General features: G+C 36.9%; 1 protein-coding gene across 5 annotated transcripts; it reads right to left on the reverse strand.

Moving 5' to 3' along the window:
- Nucleotides 1-6662: 6662 nt before the first annotated feature.
- Nucleotides 6663-19959, reverse strand: MLC1 (modulator of VRAC current 1). 5 transcript variants are annotated; one of them, XM_041405410.1, is made up of 11 exons: nt 19780-19959; nt 17574-17663; nt 15524-15577; nt 15287-15388; nt 13543-13644; nt 12578-12649; nt 11992-12108; nt 11216-11272; nt 9967-10089; nt 8387-8554; nt 6663-7228 (listed from the first exon to the last, which is right to left on the reverse strand). In XM_041405410.1, the coding sequence occupies exons 1-11, from the start codon at nt 19957-19959 to the stop codon at nt 7154-7156; spliced, it is 1140 nt and encodes a 379-aa protein (XP_041261344.1). In that variant the 3' UTR covers nt 6663-7153. The 5 variants fall into 5 exon arrangements, with proteins under 5 accessions (XP_041261344.1, XP_041261346.1, XP_041261347.1 ...); XM_041405412.1 differs by lacking the exon at nt 17574-17663 and having other exon boundaries at nt 7154-7228; XM_041405413.1 differs by lacking the exon at nt 15287-15388 and having other exon boundaries at nt 7154-7228.
- Nucleotides 19960-24608: the final 4649 nt, after the last annotated feature.

Genomic DNA, 24608 nt, shown 5'->3' on the forward strand with positions numbered 1-24608 from the left:
CCTAAATTGAAAAAAAAAATAAATACAAAAAGCAAAAGCTCAGAAGAAACCTTCTACTCTGACAATTCTCCCTCTCATGCCAAAACTTTAATATGAATTTTAGTCCCTCCCACAGCACCTCTGAGCTCCTCCCTCTAAAACTTTCCAGAGACAAAAAATTGCTAGTTCTGGGAAATATAAAGCATGCTCAACTCATTTCATCTGTTCCAAACTGAAAAATAGGAAACAGTGATTTCTGACAATCACAGTAAAAGCCTCTTCCTTCTGGATTTCATCACATCAGCATTAGATCAGTTTCAACAGATTTCTTTTATGTAAATTCCATATATAAATGGGAATTTTGCTTCTAGAGTGATGTACCAGACAAGTTCATGGGTATTCAAATGCAGTCTTATTTTCCTGGTTTTCTAGTGCTTTCAATGAGAAGAAAACCAGCTTTGCCAAGGTGGGTGGTCTTGGAAGACTAGTTTTTTCTTTTTAATCAGCAGGAATACCAGATTATTCCACTCTAGAAATCTGAGCCTTGATATTTTTTCCACTATTCTCTAATTGTATCAATAGGAGAATCTTGTTCTAAAGCCTATCTCCAACTCTGGAAATATGCATGTTTTTTCGAAGTTCAACACCAGCAACTCTAAAATCATGATAGGAGTGAGTCACAATCCCTCAATACCTGTTAGCATAACAGAAAGCCCAGGAATGCCTCTCTGGGTGCTATATTTCACACAGTCCCACTATCCTTTGTAAGGAACAAGTATTTCAAAAACACTCTCTGGTCGGTATGGAGAGTACATGTGACATGCCTTAGGGAGTTTTCCTCCACAGAGAGGGCTTGCTCACCACAGAGATATCTTTCAGTAGGACAGTGCCAGGACCTAGGTACTCTGTGCTCTTACAAAACCCTTTACATCACTTACAGTGATACATAATATACAACTAACAGCATCTGCTAGGATCTGGCTTTACACATAAAATACAATGTCTTCTCTGTCAATGTATCTACTGTACTTGTATTTTAGATACTTCATGTGAGTCCAGTTTGCCAATTTTCCAAGAAGACTTTATTTTTTAGATAAGCAGCATCAATCACCATACTGAACAAAATGTAATTTAAATGTTTTGGTTAAAAAACCACAATTAAGTTTTGTCATCTTATAGAAGTTTGGACATTAAGGAGTTAATGTGTTGCTATGTCTCAAACACTGACGGCCACTCTAGCAGGCAAGTTAGAACAGGTGGTGGCTGGAAAGGGGGGCCCTGTGGATGTCGGGAAGAACCTTCCTCGGGCCCACTTCCCTGTTCTGGTCCATGCTGACCACATAAAGCAGAGAAGTGATGACAAGGAGTCAGGAGTTATTGAGAAAGGGTCAATCCAGAAGAGGCGGATTTAGACCACCAAAATACCCTCAAAACCCCCTGGCCCATTACCAAATAGGTCCAGAAAAACTTTGACCATGAATCCTGAGTATTCACAGGAGTGGGATGTGACACACCTATGCACAAAAATACTCGAGATCGAAAATCTGCCCAGTCCACTCTCCTGTGCCTAAAAGGATCATAGGATGCTTAGGAAAAATAAGAAAGTTAAATATCCTACTTCCATGGATTATTTTAACATGTAAGCAGACAAGTTCCAATGATCTGGATCTTACAGATTTACTGAACCAAAAGCCACGTGCACATCACTGATATTAATAGCTGCTTCAGGAACTTTCTTAAATGTATTTGTAAAACAACTCTTTGCATCTATTTATCCTTTCGGTTTTCAAATCTTCCTGGAGCCATGAGTTGTACAATTAACCTATGTTTATTTTCTTTGTTTGGATTCCAAAACTGCTTCCAAGTAGTTCCATTCAGTTCCTCCTTGTTGCTTTAAAAAATACAGAATATCCATTTTCATCTCACCTTTGCATAATAGTCACAGCTGCATTGCTCTCCAGCATACCTCCCCTATATTTTCTGTGGTATGGAATATATCTCTTCATTTTTACTACACCTTTTTGTAAGATGAGGGTCGTGCAGACAATATTCAGGAGAGAGCAGTTCAAGGATGTTTTACGCTCTAGAAAATGCCATTTTGACTCTCCTTAGTGTATAATTTACCTCCAGTTTCCACAGAAATTAACAGTGTGATTCACCTAAAGAAATTTTATTCTCTTACTGTTTCTGGTATTTCTTCGCACATTTCTTCTCTGTGACATTGTGGATAAAGCTGATCATAGCACAGATCCAACAATGTACTCTTTCTATGCAGGAACTGCATTTCAGTCAAGACAGTTTCTGTGTGGACTGAAGCTGTTATTAAGTTCAACAGGCAACAACTTTATTGTTATTTGCTTCATTTTAACCTTTTTTTTTTTATATCATGTCTAAACTAGCTACTTTACTGTTCCTGCATAATTTCTATCCTGGAATTACTGTGTTCATCCACTGTTCATATTACATGAGGTTTTGGAACCCCCATTAAGATTCTCACTAAAAGCTGGGCAGTATAATTGACCCACGCCACGTTTTTTGAGAACTATCAGTTATGTAGAAGCATTGATGCATTTGAAATTTACAGGGGCAATATCTCTTGGGCTCTCCGCTCAAATAGGACTCTAAATCTTGATCATAATTTTGAAAATAATTTCTTTCTAACAGATGTCTTTTAGTCCTTGTCACTTACTATACCTTACCTATAGTTTAATCCACATTTGTCTTCAGTTTGATGCTTTCATTACTTTATCCCTGAAGAACGGATGATAGCAAAAGATTGTTTCTACCAATGTTTCCTCTGTCTTCAGAAAAAAAGACTCGAAAAACCATTGATAAGAAGGGGTTTTTTTGCACTTGGTAATAGATATTTTGCACTCAAAATCTTTATTAGAGCACTTTTTCTTAATTAGTCTCTGTCTCCACAAATTTTGCATGCTTGGATACATACCTGGCCCCCTTCAAAAGAGAAATATCATTCCACCACTGGTCAAGTGTGTACGGGAAACATTTGAAAATGAAAGTTAGGACAGATTTATCACCAGACATACCTAAGGAGCCAGAAATGGATTTTGTGACCTGATGTGTTGGAGTTTAAGCACAGAATTCCAAAGAGATTTCTGCTTTGGCTACATTATTCTTTGACTTTGTTAAATTAACATCAATGTCTACGCTAGAAGGCATGTCCCTGTCACATCCATGTTGGAGAATGCCCAGCCTTCTTTGCAGCACAATAGCCACATTCACACTACATTTTGCAAGAGGACCCTGTGACATATCACTACATTCTTCCCAGTTTCACCAACACAGGCACACATACTATATTATAACAGTCCCCTGGCTATTATTTTAACCCTGTGTGCAGTTGTATTGCCTGCTCCAAGCAACGGACATCTTGTCCCAGAACCACTTACATCAACCACAGTACAGCTGTTTATAACTTAACAGCTTCTTGAAATGTTGGGCATGTTCTGGAGTGGAGCAGTGTGAAGTGTCACCACAACAAAATTCTCACAAGGGATCCAGAGCTGCTTAGGAACTGCATTTTTCTGGGACTGTGCCTGTACCTCCTGTCCAGAGTGAGCCTGTGCAGCCGGGGCAGGTGCGCAGCAGAGGTACCAGCAGGGCACCTACACCCCAGAGAGACACAAGACAGGCTGGTGAAACACAAGCTGCCCGGTGCTTCTGTACTCAACAAGTTACTGATCCACAGTCCGAAGACAATCACTACTCATTTCATCTGTGTGATTCAAGGAGACCCTCACTGTCCTCACCCACCCCATCCCTTTCCTTCAAGAGCCACGAGCATTCAGCAATGGCAGCAAATATCACAGCAGGCAGCACCGTAGGTGCACTGCTTACAACCCAGGCACAACCCACAGATGCTGAAGACTTTCTTTTCCTAAGATTAGAATCATACAATTATAAAGTGGTTTGGGCTAGAAGGGAATTTTAATGATGATCTAGTTCCAAATTAGGTTGCTGAAAGACCTGTGTATTGTTAAAGAAATAAAAGAAAGAAAATGTATTTTTAAGTTATTAAAGAAAATCATTTTAGACCCCTCTGAAATTGTTAATAAAATTATTAAAGAATAAAACTAAAAACTTGAGTGTTCAAAAATATATACTTAGAAAAAAGTAAAATAATAATAAAAAATAAAGCATATTCACAATTCTCCAAAATTTTTGTAGACAATCTATACTTTTATGAACTTAAAGCTCAGAGAAACTGGAATTATTAGCACATGTGGAGGGGTTGCAACTAAAAGTAAATCATTCATGCACCACGTGCACACAATTTATTTTTTTCAGGAGATGCTTCCAATCTGTTTTTTTTTCATTTTACCCAGCTAGATTTTTTTCTCAATTTTACCTATCTATTTTCTTTAAGCTAGGAACTAAACTCCTGATACAAGCTAAGCAGTCAGCCATGGCATTAATTCTAGTGACACCTAGCAAGGCAGGAAATGGCACATTTCCAAGCAGAAACCCTTCTAACATGGCACATACACATTTACCTCATCAGGCTGACCTCAGAGAGGGGTATGATTTTTGTCCTTTCAACAGGCTTTCTAGCTGTGCTATGGAAACAGATCATCTACCAGCAGACCCTAATTAAATCTTCAAGCTATCAAGATTTGCTCTGTGTCAAACATCAGTACAAAAAGTCCTTCACTAAAGAAGGGCATATGGGTGGGGGTGTTGTTTTGAGTTACAAAAACATGGACACACAGTGACATTTACAGTGAAACTTTCTCTGCTGAGAAGTGCTTTTCATGTCAGCAGGCAGCCCTACATTAATTATGATTTTAAAAGCCTTCCTCTTACCTCCATGATTTTTTTCCTTGCAGGGCATGAGAAAATTCAGCCTCCAGAGAGGTATCCATGGTGGGGCTCCTAGTTTACCAGGCATGCAGGGAGAAGTCTCTGCTGTGCTCAACAGAAGAAGTCTCTGTCCCGTCTCTGCTGTGCTCAACAGAGCAGGAAGGGAGCCATGGCCAGGCAGGGAGCCCTGGGATGTTCATCTTCACTGGAAAGCAGAATCTGTGGCTGGCAGCTCTATTACAACATCTTTTTTTATTCCCATCTATTCCTCACCCTTGCTAATCTAAGATGACTAAACATATATCTTAACCATTACTCAGGGTCAATCCAAATTTTGATGAATGGTATTTTCTTGACTTCTTATTAAAACACTTCAGTTCCCCAAGAGAAATGCAAATATCTCCTATTATATATGCTTTGTTTCTTCATAGTCACTCCTGACAGCAAAAAGTATTAAAAAAAAAATCAGGAGCTGTTTAAAATCTTCTCGCTCTTTAGAAGAGAGCACCTCAAGCCATTTGACTCAAAAGGAAGTAAAAGTGCCTTTGTCTGCTTTGTTGGTATAAGCATTTTGTGAAAAGGAAATTCCATCACCTGTGCAACTTCCCTTAATTTCTTTTCCCACCTAAATCATTTACAAGAGTAATATCTACTTATATCTAACCTGGATAACCAAAGCCAGTCTTCACTTGACAGAAAATATAATCTCTTAAAGATACAGATTCAGTTAAACGCAGTGTTTTACCACATAAAGTAAAACGAACCATTAAGGAAACAGTTAACACTACATACTAATCTCTTTTTACTTTAAATGATTCATTAAGAACTTCTACACTGTCTACAGTCTTTTTCCAGTTTCATGCATGAGATTTAGGAAGTTAGATGTTTATTTTTAGGTAGAACCATAACTATTTTTTTGCAATTTTCAAAAAAATAGTGTAACATTAACCTAACTTTTCCTACTTGTAAAATTGGTAAGATTGTAGCAGATATAATTATCTGTTATGCTGAGAGAATGTTCACACAAGTACCACCAGTATAGGCATTAAATTTTGCAATATTTAAGAAACAGCAGCTGCAGCCTGTGGTTGTAGATGCAGTAGTCTGGACCAAAAGCACACCTTAATATTTTTAGGTAGACAGGGAGGTTGTTGTATACATGCTGTTAAAAAGCACTGCTCTAAACTTGAAAGAGTACCCTCCATGTATTTAAATCCATAATAACTGTCAGCTTTCCCAAAATGAAAAGAAACATGCTCATGTACCTGAAAGGCTCCACACACTACACACCCTTCTCTCTTTCTTTCCCCTTCTCAAATGCAAAGAGTTCAACTTTGCAGCATGCTGTGAACAAATGATCTGAGTTGTTTCAGATTTAAAAAAGAAGGAACTTCAAAATCTATAACCTCTCAAAACCCAACAATAAAACCAGGAGAAAAATAACCTCACCGCCTTGTCAGCAGCTATCACCCTGGTTACCCCAGAATTCCTATTAACATGGAAATTCTAATAGTGCTTGAAATCTAGTTCAGCTACAAGAAAAGGTCATCTGTATGGGGGATGTCCCTTGTTTTAGGGCAGTTAAGTTGCATAGGTTTTAAAGATAGTTAGGAAAATAAATAAATGAAAAGCAATATATCTAAAACAAAAAAATTTAAAAACCCTCTTTCAATATCAGTAGTATCTCCTGTTATTTGGCCAGTTGCTTCTGTTTGTTGGATGTTTTAGTTTTGGCTAGCACCTTATGTGTCCCAGGACTCAGAAAAAGCCTCTCCCCCTTTTAACAGTCCAGAAATTGAAGTTTAATGGGAAAGAATATTCTGTTGTCACCTCTCAGATTAGACTGTCAATCCACATTCTCAAGTTTCCACATAATAAAGACTTTTATTTATATAAAAGCAATAAGATGCAGAACACTTTACAACTCCTACAAAAGTGAAGTATAAGCAAAAACATCAATTATGACTTGTACTCATGACTTTACAAAAGCATTTATCAGTCACACTGACTGCATAACTGCAGTTATAACAATCTCTTGCAAACATATGAAGCCTACCACATATTGCAATATTTTACTTTGCCATCAGCATAAATCCATGCAACTCATTACCTTTTTGTAAAGGTATCTTCTAAACACTAGACTACAGATACCAACAGAAAAGACAGATGTGTTAAAAATATTATCAACAAATTTTAAAATTATTAGAAAGATACATCATTTACTGTGTTATTCCAAGGCTCCTATTGCTGCAACTGTATTGCTGTTTAAAAATGGAAGTTTTTAAACCTTCATTCAAACAGTTGATTTATTTTATTGGATTGTGCTGTGTTGGCTGCATTTGTAGAATCCAAACTACTGAGCCATCTGCACCACAACTGCTTTCCAAGCTTTATCTTTGTCAAAATCCTTTAAGGTATTATTGGAAACCTAAAAGTAAACAAATTTAAGACAAATGCAAACATGAAAAAATGTTTTGATTATAAACTGAAGTTCAAGAAAATAAATACCTGAGAGAAGCTAGTAGAATGTGAACAGGTACAGCCAGAGCTATTAAAATATTCTATACATTTGTAAATTGTATAGTTTTGTATATAATAGCATTTATATTTAGGATATAAAATATAACAGTGTAAATCGTATAATACTTGAAACATTTGGGTCTAAGAAACTTGGCCAAATTTCTATTTTAAACATGTTACTTAAGACATTTTTTCAAGTCTTTTTCTAAAATATGACTGAAAGCATTTGCACCTAAACCTTTAAGCCCAAAGCCAGAAGCAGTCCACCGTGGTGCAACTGAAACAAGATTTATCTACATACACGCAAGCAAAGTAAGGTCTTGCCTAAGAACACAGACTTCTGAGAAGCCAAAGGGACTTGCAACTTCATCTACAACATTACTCATGTGTTTAAATACTAAAAGGTAAGCAAAAAAGAGTTGCTTTTGCACAGAAAGTGCTCCTTTTAGCATTTCTCAAGCCTAATTTCTCAGTGACTCGCAAAGCAGGAATACTTTTTAAATCATCTCCGGCAGAGATCTGTTAGGCCATGCCACGACCCATGCTCCAAAACATGACTCGCAGCAGTGGAAGTACTGCTGTGCTTCATCTTTTATACAGAACCTAAGTCTCAGGACACAGATCCAGCAAATAAGCAACCTACACCAAATATCCTCAGCAACATGAAGGGACATCATTCCAAAGCTTCCACTTTCCATTAGCAGCTGTTTACTGACTTGACTGATTTCAGTCTCTGCTCCCAGTGCTTTCTATCCAGTGCTGGACTGAATGCAGCACTCTCCTTCTAGTGCAGTAAGCATGAGTTACTCTCTGAGAGTGTTTAAGGATTCAGGGTCTAGCTCTGTACAGCAGAGGAAAGCCCAAGGAGTACAGTTCTGTGTCCTATGTCATGCCCAGTTATCATCTAACCAGGAAACTATTGCCTCTTGATTACAAAATTAAGTTTCATAGAAGAGCTTTTAATTGTGGTCTGAATTAAGATCAAAATTTAAGACCACAAAACGTTTTTTAAAAAAGCATTTCAAAATAGATATTTTCAAATTTTCTAGTGGGTATAAATACAAACCTCTGTTGTTCTGTATTCCTGTTTTTTAACCTGTGATGGTGTCCATGCTGAATCTTGTAGTTTCATTTTTGTCTTGTAATTCACACACTGTATTACAGTTCCAATAGTAAGGCATGCCTGAATTAGCAGCATCAGCATCAGAAGCAACAGGAGTACATCATAAGATTGCTGAAAATAGACATATGTTGTTAACTATTTGAATAAAATATTTGATAATGTTCCCATCTCTATACTTTAAAAATTCCTATATAGACTTTTTAAATCAAATTATCATTTAAAGTTTATTTCAGCATAAAGTTTCAACCAAAATTTTAGTACCTGAGTTTGCTGAAAGTAAATGAGAGCTATAACTTCTAAAAAAATGTTAATTTGGCAAATTATCTTTTCCTCTGGAAATGCAACAGAATTGAGGAAACTATCCTCTAAAACAGAGTCTTTCTGCTGGTTTTGACCTAAGCAATGTCACAGCTATGCTTGGGCCTGGCCTTGTGCCTTCCTGGCTCTGACGTTGCCCTGTTGACCCGAGTTCCTGGATGACCTTGGATCTGCCTCAGTACTGTGGACTTACCTGGCAATCACTGAACCTGGCTACTGTGGCTGGACCTGCCTTCCTTTACTGTTTTTTGGGGTGCTGTAGGACTGCCCTGCTTGCCAATGAAGTCACCATTCTTTCTCTGTCCTGCTGTTACCTCCTCCTCCATAGTTCATCGCCCTGTGCAGAGCAGCCCACTCTTACTGCAGTCACACACAAGGCAGAGAATGTAAGAAAGGCTCTGCAGGGTCACACCAACTGTCTAGACAGTGTAGTCATCTGTCTCCAACATGTGTGACAGGAGAAGCTACTTAAAGAGGGTATGTCATCATTCCTGAGGTTCAACAACACAGTACACTCCTCCAGAATAAGAACAGGATCACATATGCAGAAGTTGATTTTCCAGCCCCTGAAATATCAATTTAATAAGCATTTTCTTTCTTTTCTTCTAAAGTTACGAGACTACTTAATGACTTGTGGAGACTCTTAATGACATTGGTCTAATGCCCCTAAGTGGTCCTTTGAACAAAATCAGGGATTGGCAAACACTTGGCCAGTAGAGCACAAGTAACCTCTTCACCAATGCACAGGTAACACTTCATACTGAAATGCTTTAAATTTTGCAAACTTTTTCTTCTCTGTCCAAATCCAGACTTTGAATAAATCCAGGTGTAAGCTTATAGTCCCAACGATGGATAAACATCCTAAGAAACAGAAAAATGTACTCCTCAAGCAAACCTCCAATCTTTAATTTAAATACTACAAATTATAAAAGCCCCAAGGACTGTAGCATACTGTATATTATTTTTACTGTGTCTTCAGAATAAAATCCTATCTTTTTAAAACTACAATTCCAGGGTGCCAATAGATGTAACATACTTTCACTTGTAAGTCAAACAAGAGTTTTTAAGTAATTTCTGTAAGATTTCATTCAATCTTTATAATGCAGTACCTTGTTTTCATATATTCCCTAATTTGCTACTGCCTTGCTACTGTATGCTACTGTAACATATAGAAGTTCATTTTTCAACTGCATAAAAACACATACTTTAACAGCAGGTGGATAACTTTTAAAGATGTCAACAACTTGCATGATACTGAAGGATAAGTATGCAGAAGCAGTGAACAACAAAGGAGAGGTAACACTGCTAATGGCAATCAGGACCTCAACCTAAAAAATAAGATAGTAATGGTTAAATAATAATCTAAAAAATTAACTCTAGTTTTTGAGCTATGTCTCCTTGAAGCAAACGTAACAGAAGTGTGTAAAACTGTGTAAGATTATACATAAAAGAGAAATACTAAGAGCCATCCACATTTCATGAAGATACAGAAGCAAGCTTTGTATAACCCAAGTTTCTGAGCCAAAACACTGCTGGTTTGTAATTCATATTTCATTCAATACAGATGATGACATTTTTGTTTTATTTTACAAGTGCCTTCCACACACACATAGAGGAAGTAATACCCAGTCTGAAGAGCCAGTACAGAAGCCACCATTTATTCTTCAATTTATATGAATTAATGAGAATTAAAAACAGATATTGCAGACTTGGAACCTCAAATATCTTATGCAAATACCTTTGAGTGTCCTGAGGCAAATTTACTGCTATACAACAGCAGCTGAGTTTCACTCAAATATCTCCCCTATAGGATTATATTCTGACTTCAGTTGTGGTTATGCCTCATTACTCACTTAAATAAGGTCACATGACTATTAATTAGAACAGATATTCTAAGGAGCCTTAACTACACATCTAGAACATACAAGGAATATATGAACTCTACTGAATATTATTAGTTCTTGTTGCCATCCACAAAGATGAAAAATTTGCTTAAAATAGGTTCTAGGTCCAGCATAGCCTGCACATCTAATATTCTTTTTTCAGAAACCACAACTGAAATGAAAGAAAAAGGGAACCTCCTCTCAGGAGCTTGAAAGCAGTTCTTGGCATACCATATGAGGCAAGTCATTTTTCTATAGTAGTATCTTTTCCCAAGGAATCACTACAAAATATCCAAAAAGCAAAGCAGAACAAAACAAACTAAAAAAAAAAAACCCCAAACAACCAAGCAAACTCTTCAAATTCTTTTCTAGAACTGATGAAATTAAGTCTCCAAAGGACCTACTGGAGCTCTTTTAAGGGATACCAGCTAACACTCCTGCTACATATTTCTGCCACATTTTGTAGAAGCAGCGAAAAACAAGTGAGCAAACTTGATTAGTGTCCACTATCAGGCAGAGTTTCTTAGCATTATTCCACTCTAATGACAGTCAAAGAATTTTAAACACTTACCAGACATTTACTTGGATATTCAGCAGCTACATGACTTGCAATAGCACTTGGAAAGCACTAAGCAAAAGAATGTAACAAAGTAAGTATTTATTGACTTGAAAATTACAAAAACTACAATTGAGTTACAGTAATTCCCACTATTCACAGCTTTTTTATTTTGTGTATTTTGAATGCTGAAAAGCTTGTTTATGAACTTTTTCTACTTCATGCAAAGGGACTTTACAGACACATATATAAACCTAGTGATCATTGTCTTCTTTCTCAATCAGTTCCTTCGTGGCAAGCAGGGTGGCACAACATCCTTTATTAATCCACTGCTTTGGGTACAGGCTGTTATTAGGGATAAGAGTTACCAACCACAGTCTCTGACTTATAAAACAGGTGAAACTGAGAGGTTAAATAAGATGTTCTAAGGATTCTACCATGCTAAACCTAAACTCAACATTTCTTTTGCAGCCTGAAATATTCTAAAACCTATGACTTTTTTTGACAGAACACCTCATTTCCAATACCCTTGTTTTAATACTCATTTCCATTTTACTGAATCGAGGACTGAGAATGTATCAGAACAATTTACTGAAGTATTGCAAGCCAAAACAGATCAAAAATATTGCATAAATATATTAAGTATATTGAAGTTCCAATTCATTTGCTAAGCAGCAATTCCCAAACAATATTAGAGCCAAATAAATACTCCAGTGGGGAGGAGAAAAGTGAAAAACAAATTTAATAAAAGCCATTGTTTTAAAAGAGTAGCTTCTATTTGCACTACTTACAGCAACTAAGATCCAAAAGAATGTTACTGAGAGGTATGGACCTGCGACTAGAACATCCATATTCAAAGCAATTATTCCACCAAATACTGACGAAATTCCAATAATCACCTCAATTACCTAAAACAAATAAGAGCACACCAATTATTAATAAGGTATTTGAACACAAAATTTCCTACTTGCATATAGAAAGGACCTCAGTGTAAAGAATAAAATGCATTTATGCTACTAGCTAGGCATTAACTCTATGTTTTCCATTTCTAAAATATGTCAAAACACTAGCTAGCTTAAGTGGAAACAAGATCAGCTTCATTATACACATTTATGCTTTCATTTATTAGCTCCCCCTAGCAATAGTTCAGTTTAAACTATTTATCGTTTAGTCATTAAGTAGTCTCCTTCCCATAATAAAGAGCAGTTATAATTTATCTTGCAATTCTCTAAAAGGAAGTATTTTACTATGTATCTCTCATTTTTGTCTTTATTCTTTTGGTTCTTAACTACAGTGATCTCTTCCTGGCTTTAAAGAACCTTAGCACTTACAAAGATGCAGTAATAAATTGAGTCAATGAAACAATGCTTTTCTTACTGAGTATGACTTCAGAATTCGAGCAGGAAAGCTGACATTGCTCAAAACAATGGCACTGTCATGTGCAGCATTCTAGAGGAGAATAAAAAAATAATGACAAAAAATATACAAAGAAATAAATTTCTTTCTAATATCTGTACAGCCTGTTACAGATCCTAACAGTGGTATGCAATATATGGTTGGCCCAGAAGAGGTGACAGTGACACATCAAGGTGTTCTCCAGGGTAAGACCACATCAATTACATTAAAACCAAACTAATTAGTATCAGATTGGCTGTTCCACAGCCACCATTCAATGATGAAATATTTTCATCTTGTCTCCCTTTTCCACCTTCAAAGAATATACTTTCTTCCTAAGCCTTCAGGCTTTACAGATGTGCACCAGCAGCAGCCAAAGGAGGACAAGGCACTACACAACTTTATCAATCAGTATTTCCAATGGCATATTATGTTTGCTTCATTGTTACCTAAAAGAAATACTGCTGTAGAAAAATGAGGGTGGGGTTTGGGAAAGCACTTATGAATAAAGAAAATTTTATCAATAACCCCAAATCCTGAAGTCAAGAGGAGTCGTGCAGATACCACCAAACTGACATACAAGACAAACACTTTCTCTACATCAGGCTTCAAAAAGGTATAGCTTGCATACATACAAGCTATAGTACTCTAATGTTTCAAACATCAAGTTTTGTTCTACAAAACAGAAATAAAACATTTGCCATGCCCATGCATAAGACATTCAAAGAACTCTGTGCTATATAATTTTCAACAGGTAATTTTGCAGAGGGGTCATTGCACTTTTAAAAGATAAAAGAAATAACTGTTTAGTACAGTATTTTTATTTGTAGTTCAAATACAGCTTTAGCATGCAAAGTTATGTACTGGTGTTGTCAATAAATTTTCAGCATACGTAACACAGGAAAATGGAGAATTTTTTAACATGCACAATCTTTAAGGGTACCTACTTTCTTTCTTGTACAGCAGTCTTCGGTAGACCTTGCTGAAATGATCACAGTAGTTGCCATGAAGATTTCCAGCAGAATAAGTAGAATCAAGTTGAAATTTATCTGTTAGCAAAATCCCAGACATGAGTTATGTCTTCCATATTAAAAATAAAGGAAGGGGCTGAGTCTAGCATGATTAGGCAGGTTGTCTAGTTTCTGTCAGATTTAGACACATCTACTGATTACGTACTTTGTTATCTATTTTCTTAGCTCTTGACAAACTTCAAGAATAACATTATTCTTAGAATGCCTAACCTAAGGAAAAAACATTTGCTGCATTTATGGAAATATTCTGCCTGAAGATTTTATCACTGTCTTCCAGAAGAGAAGCTTATGATAAGGGAGTGTTTGCTGGGTACGTTTGCTTTTCGCAGGCCTTTCTATGTGAACCCAGAACACTGAAGCAACCATTGGAAGACTCTCAGGGGAAGGAGGGCCACAGGTCACAACTCCTAGGTTGCAATCCCAAACAGTGTGCTACCATATTGGATACTGAATGGAAACACAAACCAAAGAACTGCACCAAGGATCCCAGTTCTGTGCCCTGTTTAGTGCTGGTAAAGCATTCACAAACACTCTTCATGGGTTCATGACACTTGCAGACTACACTGCAAAAAAACATGGATGCTGCCATTGCTCATATTCAAGAGACAAGTAAGTGAATGCAATACTTAGCACTGCTCTTTTGTTCCTTATTATTCTCACGAAAAGAGGTAGGTACCTACACTACATGGACTGAATAGTTTCCAGGCACACAAGTTAGGCAGAGTGGATCTCCCTTTCTTGTCTTCAAAAGCACCACGTTTTTCCATCAGCAGCCCAAAATATATCTGGTAGTCAGTCAGGCCACTGGGGAAAAGTACCAAAAGTCTAGGAAGAACTGACACCATTCCAAACCTATACAATTACAGCAAACCATTGTTCAAAAACTTACAACAGAATGATATTGTTTCCTCCTGTCAGACCTGCTTTGTTGATGATGAAATCTCAGTCTTTCTCTAATATTCTGACATGTATCTTGCAACGTGTTTTTTGAAAAAAGTAGCAAGTGACAGATTTAGGAGGCTTTTTTGGATGCTGAAATTCACTTTACTTTAGGAAATGATAATTCAAACTATGTGCTTTGCTGTACCCAGTAGACTGTACAGTTGTACTAACTATGCAAACAACGATAAATGCCATTGTGGCAAAATTCTAGAAAATGTGCTATAATGAAGAATACAGGAACTGTTAGGCAGATAAGAAGTTCAAATGTGTGGCCTGGAGAACAATTTAATCCAGATTAAAAATTCCCAGGATTTAGACATGTTTTGACACAGAGCTAATACTGATATGAGCTGGCAAGGCCACACGTCACACTTGGCAGTGCAGTGCCAAGTAGATGCACAAGTCTGAGTCCAGAAGCACTGTAACTAAACTGATGGACTATCTCACTTAGACTCAGGTACAAGAAGTAAATAACAAAAGTTGAAAAAGTAAGAGTAAATAAGTTAGATTCTTGTGAATATTATTGCAAGTAACTAACATTGGGCAAAGAGAAATGTAAAGTTGCTGTTGTATGATCTCTCCTCACAGACCAAGCAGGAACACTGGGATATTGGCAGCAAAGTAATGACATGTGATCTCCAGCCACCTAATGTCCTCCCCGCCTTGTTTTTTAACAAAGATAAATGTATCACAATTAGTAATTGTTTTAGTAACTTACATTTATAGCTGATGGATTGAGGACAAGTTTGCATCCAAACCAAATTAAACACGTTGTTGTAACAGCAAATGTAGAGACAAAGAGAATCTGAAAATTTGGTATCTGAAAAACAATTTCAGAATGGGTTTCTCTCTTATTTTAAACAAAGAGGGAATATGAACACACATACAGATATATATAGATAGATATAGATATAAAGAGAGATACATAAAATTAGCAATAAAGTTTCATACTTACCACATTAATTTTATTCCTTGCTATAGCAAAGCTCACAACTGCTGAAGGAATACACTGGGAAAATTAAAAGAAAAGACTAGTGGGATCTTCTGCACAAGGAATTTTATACATACTTTTATAGATGTATTCTATGTGTCTGAATTCATATTCAGTACACTTAGACAAACAGAAGATCAGAAACTCTGAAGAAAATGTTTCACTTGACTGAACTCATTAATCACAATCAGTGTCTAAGAATTGCAAGAAGTTTAAATATACCTTCCATACCCCTCAGTTTTTACTAACTATCCAGCACAATGTGATGAGTAAAAGAAAGTCTTTCATGAGGTATTTCATGCCTTCATTAGTTTAAATTAACTCTAGAAGACTGAGATCCTTGAGCAGGGGAAAACAGGCCCAAACTGGGCCTGCACATTGTTTAAACAAACATCATCCTCGTTGAGTAAGCTAAAATTTTCCCAATCTCAAAACAGTTCTGAAGAAAATCTTGTGAAAATCTGCTTAGTCAAGACACACTTGGAGACCTGTGCCTGGGATGTTCATTTGGCTCACTGGGAACTATGTTTCCCTACTTGAGGGCAAAGATAAATGGGAAAGTCATGCACAAATGAAAAGTCCTCACAAAGTAATTTCTCTGTCCCTTAGCTGTTCCCCATCACAACATACATGGCTCCATTACAGATTCAACTCTATTTTACACAAACGCCTACTAAAATTATAATAAAAGTGTTCTTATGTTAAATAATGAATGATGCAATAAATGCCACATTTCTAATTCTCCTCCCACACACCTGAACACTAATGGCTTAACAATGGAATGCTATAAAGAAATTAATACTGACATGTAAAATTCTTGGCAGCACTTCCTCAACACCTAAATGACTTTTACTGACATAATTAAAACGTTCTTCTATGTCCTGGATACACAGGAGTTCCTAGAACACTACTGGACTATGTTTAGGCAACTGAATGCAAGTATTAATCTAGATGGTGAAAGTCTAGAGAGTAACTCAGCCTCAGGCTAAATGAGACACTTGGTGTCCAGCTGGCTCCACATCCCTCCAGGCTCTTCTGACTGCACCAACGTCACCAACTGCAGTAGGAGCTCTTACAACTTCTTCACATACACACACCAAACATACACACCTTCAAACCCAACGAGATAACCTGCTGCATCCAAAGATCTACCAGGTCTTTGGAAAGTTTTAAACATGAAGTTCAAAGAGTCAAGATCAGGGGCAGAGAAAGAGATATCTCAGTAACTAAACCAGTGTTGCAGAGAATAAGGTATCTGTGAGGACACTGACTTAAACTCCTCCAACTTCAACACCTTTAGTGGAAACCCAAGTGATAACTCATTCATAGAGCAACTCCTGGGACCTGTTTGTTCCAAGTAATCTTGGACCTAACTTAAAAACAAATATATAAGTCAAGGTGAGAAAATAACAATGACAGAATACTGCCATAAACAAAGCCAGTACATGAGACATTAATATCTAAAGCACAAACCAAGCATATATAATACAGTAAATATGTATATGCATCCCTCAAAGTACAGAAAAAATACTGGGCTCTGGAAAATGTCAGCCATCTTTAATGCATACTTTACTAATCAAATAATAATATTCAAGAGAACTTTAGTCTGCTTGGGTACTTGGATATTATGGCAAAATAAACTGAAAAATTAAAGTTTTGAGATATAATATGAAATACATTTTGATAGCATATAGCCAGAAAACTTTCCAAATACATAACAACAAAAATTTTCTTAAAATCAAGCACAGAAAAACTGCTCAGCAGATTAATCTTGCATGCCAATGGTAAGCTGATTAACAAAAATGGTAACACAAACACAATTGTCTTTATGACAACAGTTATTCCTTTAACCATGCAATGAAATTCCATTTAATGAACTGTTAAATATAATTAAATCTTCCATGAAGAAAAATAGTAGAAAAAGACAGACAGAATAAAAGACATAAACCCACAAAAATTATTTACTATTGCATTTGCTGTCAAACAGCAACAGCAAATAATTAAGAATGCTTACTGAACCTGCTGCACAACGTAAATAATCCATTTCAGATGGAAAAATATTTCCCAGATATAGTGAAAATCCAGAAGTAATAAGGAGGCAAGTCTGTAAAGCAACAAATAAATTTATATGAATAAAACTTGGGTTTAAAAAAAAAAAACAACTAGTCAGACATAAATCAATCTACATAAATCAGACAGTAATCAATCCCTTTCAAATTGAGCTACTTTTAAGAATGCAGTTTTTGTGCGAATAAATTTGAAGAAAAATATCAAAATATGCTGACTTCTGAAGATATTCACTGGTTACCAAGACCTAATAATGAACATATTTAAATCAAGAATTTTGTCCTAACCTGGCAAATAACTCAATATAAGTCAAAAGGTAACTGCAGTGTTTAGTGGTAAAAATGTTTCAGAAACTTCAGCTATGTCTCTACTTTGCATTCCCTGCTTGAGTCTAACATTCATTATGCATGTGGGCAGCTGGGCAATTGCCAACTGGAACACAGCAGTAAAAATAGAATTGGGATACATTTATGAAGTTTCTTCCACTATATTCCTACACCCCTCCAAATTCTCTTCCTGCTTTCATCCAGCAGCACATCCAAAAATGTTCAGCTACTCCTCTTACCTTAACAAGTTTATTTTATAACTACCACAGTTACACACTCTGCAATAACCAATTAGTGTCTTCTACTAACATTATTTTGGTTTCCCTTGTCATTCCTCTGAGTAGGCATTTCTTTGAAGGGGTTGGGAAAGGTAAGAGACAGAATGGCTCTTTTGTTTTATTTGGGTATTTTTTTCATGTTAGAAAATGACTGGGGGTCTTTAAAAAGTCCTTGTCAAAAAAAAGACAGAAAATAAGGAAAGTGTATGTGCATCTATAAACACACACACAGAATTTTGGCAGACTGGAAGAACAGTCTATGGAACCACGAGTTGAAATTGTGCTTGATGCTCATCGAATTGTTCCTGCACAAAACCAGCCCATCAGCCACTTTGATGTCACTCTACAGTTGGCAACTGCTCCCTGAAGTAGATGGTTCTGTTCACTGTGACTTACATTGCTCAGCATACAGACTTTCTCTTCCGGACACTGTCTTTGAGAAGGGTTAATAGAGACTAAACACTTGGGAGAAAAATCGAACTGGAATTTAATCTAAGAGTTTATTAATAAAACTGCACTTTCATTTTTCCATGAAATTCATTCTTCTTGATAATATGACTTCAGCAAATGATCATTAAACATTATTATCTCTAAAAATTTACAACTACTCAGTAAATTACAGACAGTTGTTCTTTTGGACAATTAAGTTTGAGAAAATTTAATGCAAATAAAGCCAGCACTTCTTTTCCTCTCTTTTCATGTGACAGTACATCTGAAAGGAAATCCAAGCCTTGCAGTTTGTCAGAATGCTCAGCTAAAAAAATGCTCAGCTGTTTCCATAAAAATAAGGCAATACTTTTATTCACTGTGCATAAACAAGCATTTACCATATTAACAGTGAGACAATCTTAATTCTTAATAAAAAGTATGCTTCAAAACACACAAGCTGACAGAAAAAGAAAAGATCAAATTCTAATTGCTATAATGAAGTTTAATTAACTTGGCTCAGAACATGGAGAAGCATATGATGTACATGCAAGATGAGTATCCTGTGATTCTAGCAGTGAACACAAAAATTCAAATCACTGTGTTAATGGCGTAAGAAGCACAAGTATATACCTCACTACATTAATGATTATAACAAATACTTATGTGGCTACTGCACTCTGATAGATGAATGTGGCAATCAAGTACCACGTATCTTTTTAATGCCAAAATGCTATCATGGCAGCCACAGTATATTTAATAGTTAGAAGTATTTTTAAAAGAATGCATATGATCTGCACACTTCATATACTCTACCAAAAAGCACTGCTTATACATACACATGATATTTACCACTACCACACTTATTCTCTGCTTTGATGATTAATATTAATAATAAAAATAAGCCTTCATATACCACCTCTGATTAGTAAAAAAAATAGTCAAAGAATACACACAGTCTACATTCCAAATTTGCTAAATACGTTTCTATTTTTACAAAGATTTCTTTTCAATACTATCAGTGATGAAATTCTTAGTCTTCAAATGATGTCAAACAGAACAGATTTCTGGGCACTAAGGCCTCACCTGTATTTTTAAATTTGCTATAATTTAAAGTACTTACTCCCATCAGCAAAGAAAATATCCATGTTTTGTAACTAAAGCAAGGATGCAGCCTCTTTGACAGCTGAAGGTCACTGGATTTGATATCTGGTATATAATTTCCATTCTCTTGTTTTCCCCGCTCCAAAGTTGGCATCCTGTCATAGCTAAATTCTTCTCTGTAACCTTCTTCCCTGGTCATAACACTTCACAAAGGCAATTAAATAATAATAATGCAAGTTACAAAGAAAGAGAAAAAATATAATTAAGATCCTTCACATACTCAGGTCAGTGCTCAACTAGGTTTTTTGTGTATTCAAGACAAAATTAACACAATGTTTAACTACTGGATGTATTTACATTTCAAAATATGTAAACTTTCTAACAACTTACTTACATATCTTAACTAAATTTCATCCTGGAGCCACAGTTCATAAAAATATAGTATAAGTACCAACATATTTAAAGTTTGTGTATCTATGATACCTCAGTAAATTTTAATTTCAAGACCTAAGAACCAGTTTTAGAGCTGTTTAGTTCATGCATACATCTATAACCAAACCTTTTTACTTTTTCAACTTAGGACAGCAAAGATAATCAAACAGGTTTCAACATAAATTCCATTTGATTTCAACACTTTTTATCAACTATCCAAGATGACAGACTTCCCTATGAGTCCCATGAACACACATACCCACAATAACTCAGCTACAGCAAACTGTTTCAAATTTACCCAGTATCAACCATCTCTTGTTCCCTTCATTCTTTTTTGTTCACCTCACTGCTTGCCAATCTGTTAAAATACCATGAGGAGTATCTTATATCAGAATTAAGTTACTGTAGATTTTTCAACAGTTAAAAACCTTCCTGCTTACCTTCCACTGAAAAGTTAGCTGTCAGTTTAAAACAGCCCTGTGAACACAGCTGCCTGTACACTTTGTGATATTCTCACCGTTCAGTGAGTCATGCCGGCTTTGAAAAGTTCTCCCTTACACTTTGGCTTTCAACAACATCTATTCAGATATGGAACAAAAGCACAGCAAGAACTTCAGTTAAGCCAGGGAACAGGAAAATGCCTCCTGAATTTTAATTAAGAGAACACACTAGAAAATGACTGTACTACATCTCATAGGGCTGCTTCCAAATCAGACCAACAAATTAAAAGTTTCATGTCTCTTTTTTATTTGAGTACTACCCCTTACTTAGCATCTTAAATAAAAGTTTCCTCACTTTTCCACTTTTGGCTATCATAATACCCCAGTGATCGCAGTATCTAACAAACCAGCTCTTGTTTCAAAAGAGCGAAATGTATTGACAACGCAATATTCTCCTAGGAAAAAAACTGCAGATAAAATTTCAAGTATTACAGTATCTCAACAAGATGGGAAGCTCAAAAGTTAGAGGTTAGAAATCTATCAAGATTATTATTTTCACTGTAGAACACTTCTGTCTTTTTCCACTAACCCCAGTCTTCTGGGGCGCTCAGCTAAAGCTGGCACATTTCAATCGTGCCGTCATTCGCACTTACAGAGCACCCAGATGACTAAACAGCATATTTTCAGCCTAGCAGGCAGCAGTGACATGCAATGGCCAGCGTACATTGGATCCAGTCCTCCTGCTTATTAAGCAATGAAAAGGGGGGAAAAAAGGACGTTTTTATCTTGAAGATGTTGGCACCTTGACAGCTACAGCAATGACAGGGTCTTTTGTCTAAACTTTAAACACTCTTGTAACCAAGACACAATTAAATCTTCAGTATTCTGAAGGGCATCACCTTCAAAGTATGCTAGAAAAACTTCAGAACAGCACAACTTCTCAGTTTGTACAGACTGTAGATTTTCCTTTTTTCATAATGTCAGCCAATACTGAAAGAATATTAAAATGTTACAGTTGTTTTAACAGATTTAAACAGTGGAATTAGTACACCATACACAGCAATAGACACATCTGTAAACTGTACTAGAAAAGAGGGGGAAAAAAGATTGTACAGTCAAGCAGAACTTTCTGAAGTAATTAAGCCCTACTGTTCCTCTGCTCATGGAAGAAACACTGCACAACTATTTCTATTATCTGAAAAGTTCCAAAGACCACAGTTTAATGGATAATGGGTATTGCTTACCTGACAGCTTTTTCAGTAAATACCAGGAACTGATTGACACAAATTACCATAGCCACAAAACATAATCATATTTTAATTAACCCTTTTGATCAATTTAGGGAGAAGGTTTGTGGGTTCGGGTTTTTTTTTTTATTTTGTTTATTTTTTACACAAAATTGGTGAGATATCTAGGTATTTACTTGATCTAATCTCTCTGAATAAAACGAATTTATAAAGTCCTGCACCGCTGACCAGAGCAGGGTTCAAACCCTAGAACAGCTTGTTCACAGTTCCAAGTGTTTCAGCCAGTATTGTAACTGTAAGTTCCCTCTCTCAAGCACGGTTATACAGTGTTTTCTCAGGTTATAGTGAAATTCCTCCTACCCCCCTTCCTGTGTAATTCTCAGTATTTCCCATTTCTCTTTTGCACAGAGGTTCATTGCATAATTAATGCATCCTCTGCACTTGGCATCAGCATGAACAAAAAACACACTTCAAAGTTCAGTTTCTACTCTAAAAATTTTCTGGGGCCCTTATTTTAGCTTCCCTTCATCTCATGTTCCTGATTCCAGAAAAAGCCTCTTTTTTGTGCAAGACCAGAACCCAAGTCATTGACTAAGACCCTCTAATGCTAGATAAGGTACAAATGTGATGTACAAAGAGATTCCTCCTAATTCTACAGAATGCATAGGAATTTTACACAAAGACTGCAGCAAGTATAACAATTCGAACACAACATGAGAAGCTTCTGAAAAGGATTTACAAATTAAGTGTTTTAATTTTAAGTTAGGCCAAAAGATGTCAAGGGATGACAATTAAATCAAATCACGAGCAGCTATGAATAACTACATACTTCCACCACAGGACTGACCGCTGAACAAATTCAGGTGTCTGAAGCAGCTACAGCAGATACTTGGTCATTTGCCACAGGCCGTGCGCAATGCAAGCATCCCCTACAGTAATGACAAACCATAAAAACCAGATTACCAGTTATAACTCAAGTGCCAAGGGACAGTGTGACAAAAAGGCACATAAACTTGTCAGAGTCCTACTTTTGCTATCAAGGACAAAGGAAAAAGCATTCTGTCCTGGGCCACATTCCCTAGCCCGAATGAAGGTTCACACTCACATTCCAAAATCTAAATGAAAACCACACCTGAAGCTCTGGTGAAGTTTTCATTTAGCATCCTGACCAACTCTTCCATTTTCTGATGAGTTAATACCTGCACTACACTTGTGTTTTTTCACACAATATTTCATTATGCTACTTTAGCTCATTACCTGTATTCCTTGTTGAATATTTTAACCTCTTTTAAAACCAGCTCTTTGACATATTTTGTTTCTTTGAAGCTGATTTCTTAGTCCATGTTTCCTAGTCACATCTTGGGGCATGTACTGAACCAAGATCAAAATGTAGATCAAATAGCTTCAAATTGATGCCTTGCTCCCCTACAATAACATTTGCTCCCCCAGTACAATACAAACTTCTTTGGATTTAGTCGTTCATGTAAACCATCATCTTCTCCAGAAATACAATCTTTTCATCCACCACATTTTTGCCAACTAACAGTCCCCTGCCAGCACTCCCACTGGAAAATCAGTGAAAGAAAACAGTACTTAAAATTCTTTAAATCAATGTACCCAAAAGGAGCTAACACTCTCTCAGCACTTTTCTAAAACCAGCACTGACTACAGACACTCACGTTTCTCCTTCCAATGGCATCACCTCAGCTACTTCAGAATGAGACACTGGAACCTGTGTGCAGTAACTGGCAACCAGAATTTATTCTGCTCTAGGAACTGTACAGAACTCTGTAACAGTGTTAAACCATCTGAAATGCATTCCTAGCCCTTCTGTGCCTAAATAACACCGAGTGAACCATACAGCTAGAAACTAAAAAGTTGCCAAAGACAACTACTGCTTTAGTCACACAACTCAGGCAGTGTATTTTGTGATTTCTACAAAGTACACACTGCCCTGCTCAACCTCCTGAAAGCACCTCCTCTAACAGCTTTGTGTGGCACTTCTATTTAAACTACTGGGATGCTGAGCTCATCAACCCAAAACTTTGCTTTGTGAAAGAGCATTTGTTGAACAAATGCAGAGGCCTTATACAAGATGTCTGAACTGCAGTGTGTGAAGAGAACTGGTAAAAAATACAAGAGATGGTAACTACAGGGATAGTAACTCTCTAGAACTACAGAGATAGTGAACAAGTCAGTAAAATCGTATTTACTCAGGCACTACAGCAGCTCATTCATTAATGATATTAAGTCAAAAACACTTTTTTTTTTTTTGCCTGTTAGGCAAATTTATCATATTCTAGTTTATCCTATCATTTTGAAACTGGCTGCCACTGAGAGCATCACAATCCACCAATGCGCCACGTGCATAATCTTCCAACCCACTCTGCTGCACCACACTGGAGGGACTCGGTGCCCGGCTTATTCCCAGAGCCACGGAGAGCTCTCAGCCCAGGGGAGGTCACAGCCCGCCCGTGGGCTCTCCCTGCTTGGGGCGTCCCATCGCGGAAACGCTGGCATACACTACGACCACAATTTCAGCACCATCAACAAGCTGCACGCACCCTTTTCCTTTAAGCTCTTCCGTGGCAGCCTCGTGCGACTCCACCTTTCCCGTGCCCCAGGCGCCGCGGGCTGAGCCCCTGCAGAGCGCAGCCCCACACCCGGCCGCTCGCCGAGGGCCGCCCTGACGGCTCTGCCCGCCGCCGGGGCAGCCCCTGCGCGGGCCC

This window comes from Onychostruthus taczanowskii, unplaced genomic scaffold (genome assembly GCF_017590055.1).
Source record: "Onychostruthus taczanowskii isolate IOZ18803 unplaced genomic scaffold, ASM1759005v1 scaffold23, whole genome shotgun sequence".
Classification (NCBI taxonomy): domain Eukaryota; kingdom Metazoa; phylum Chordata; class Aves; order Passeriformes; family Passeridae; genus Onychostruthus; species Onychostruthus taczanowskii.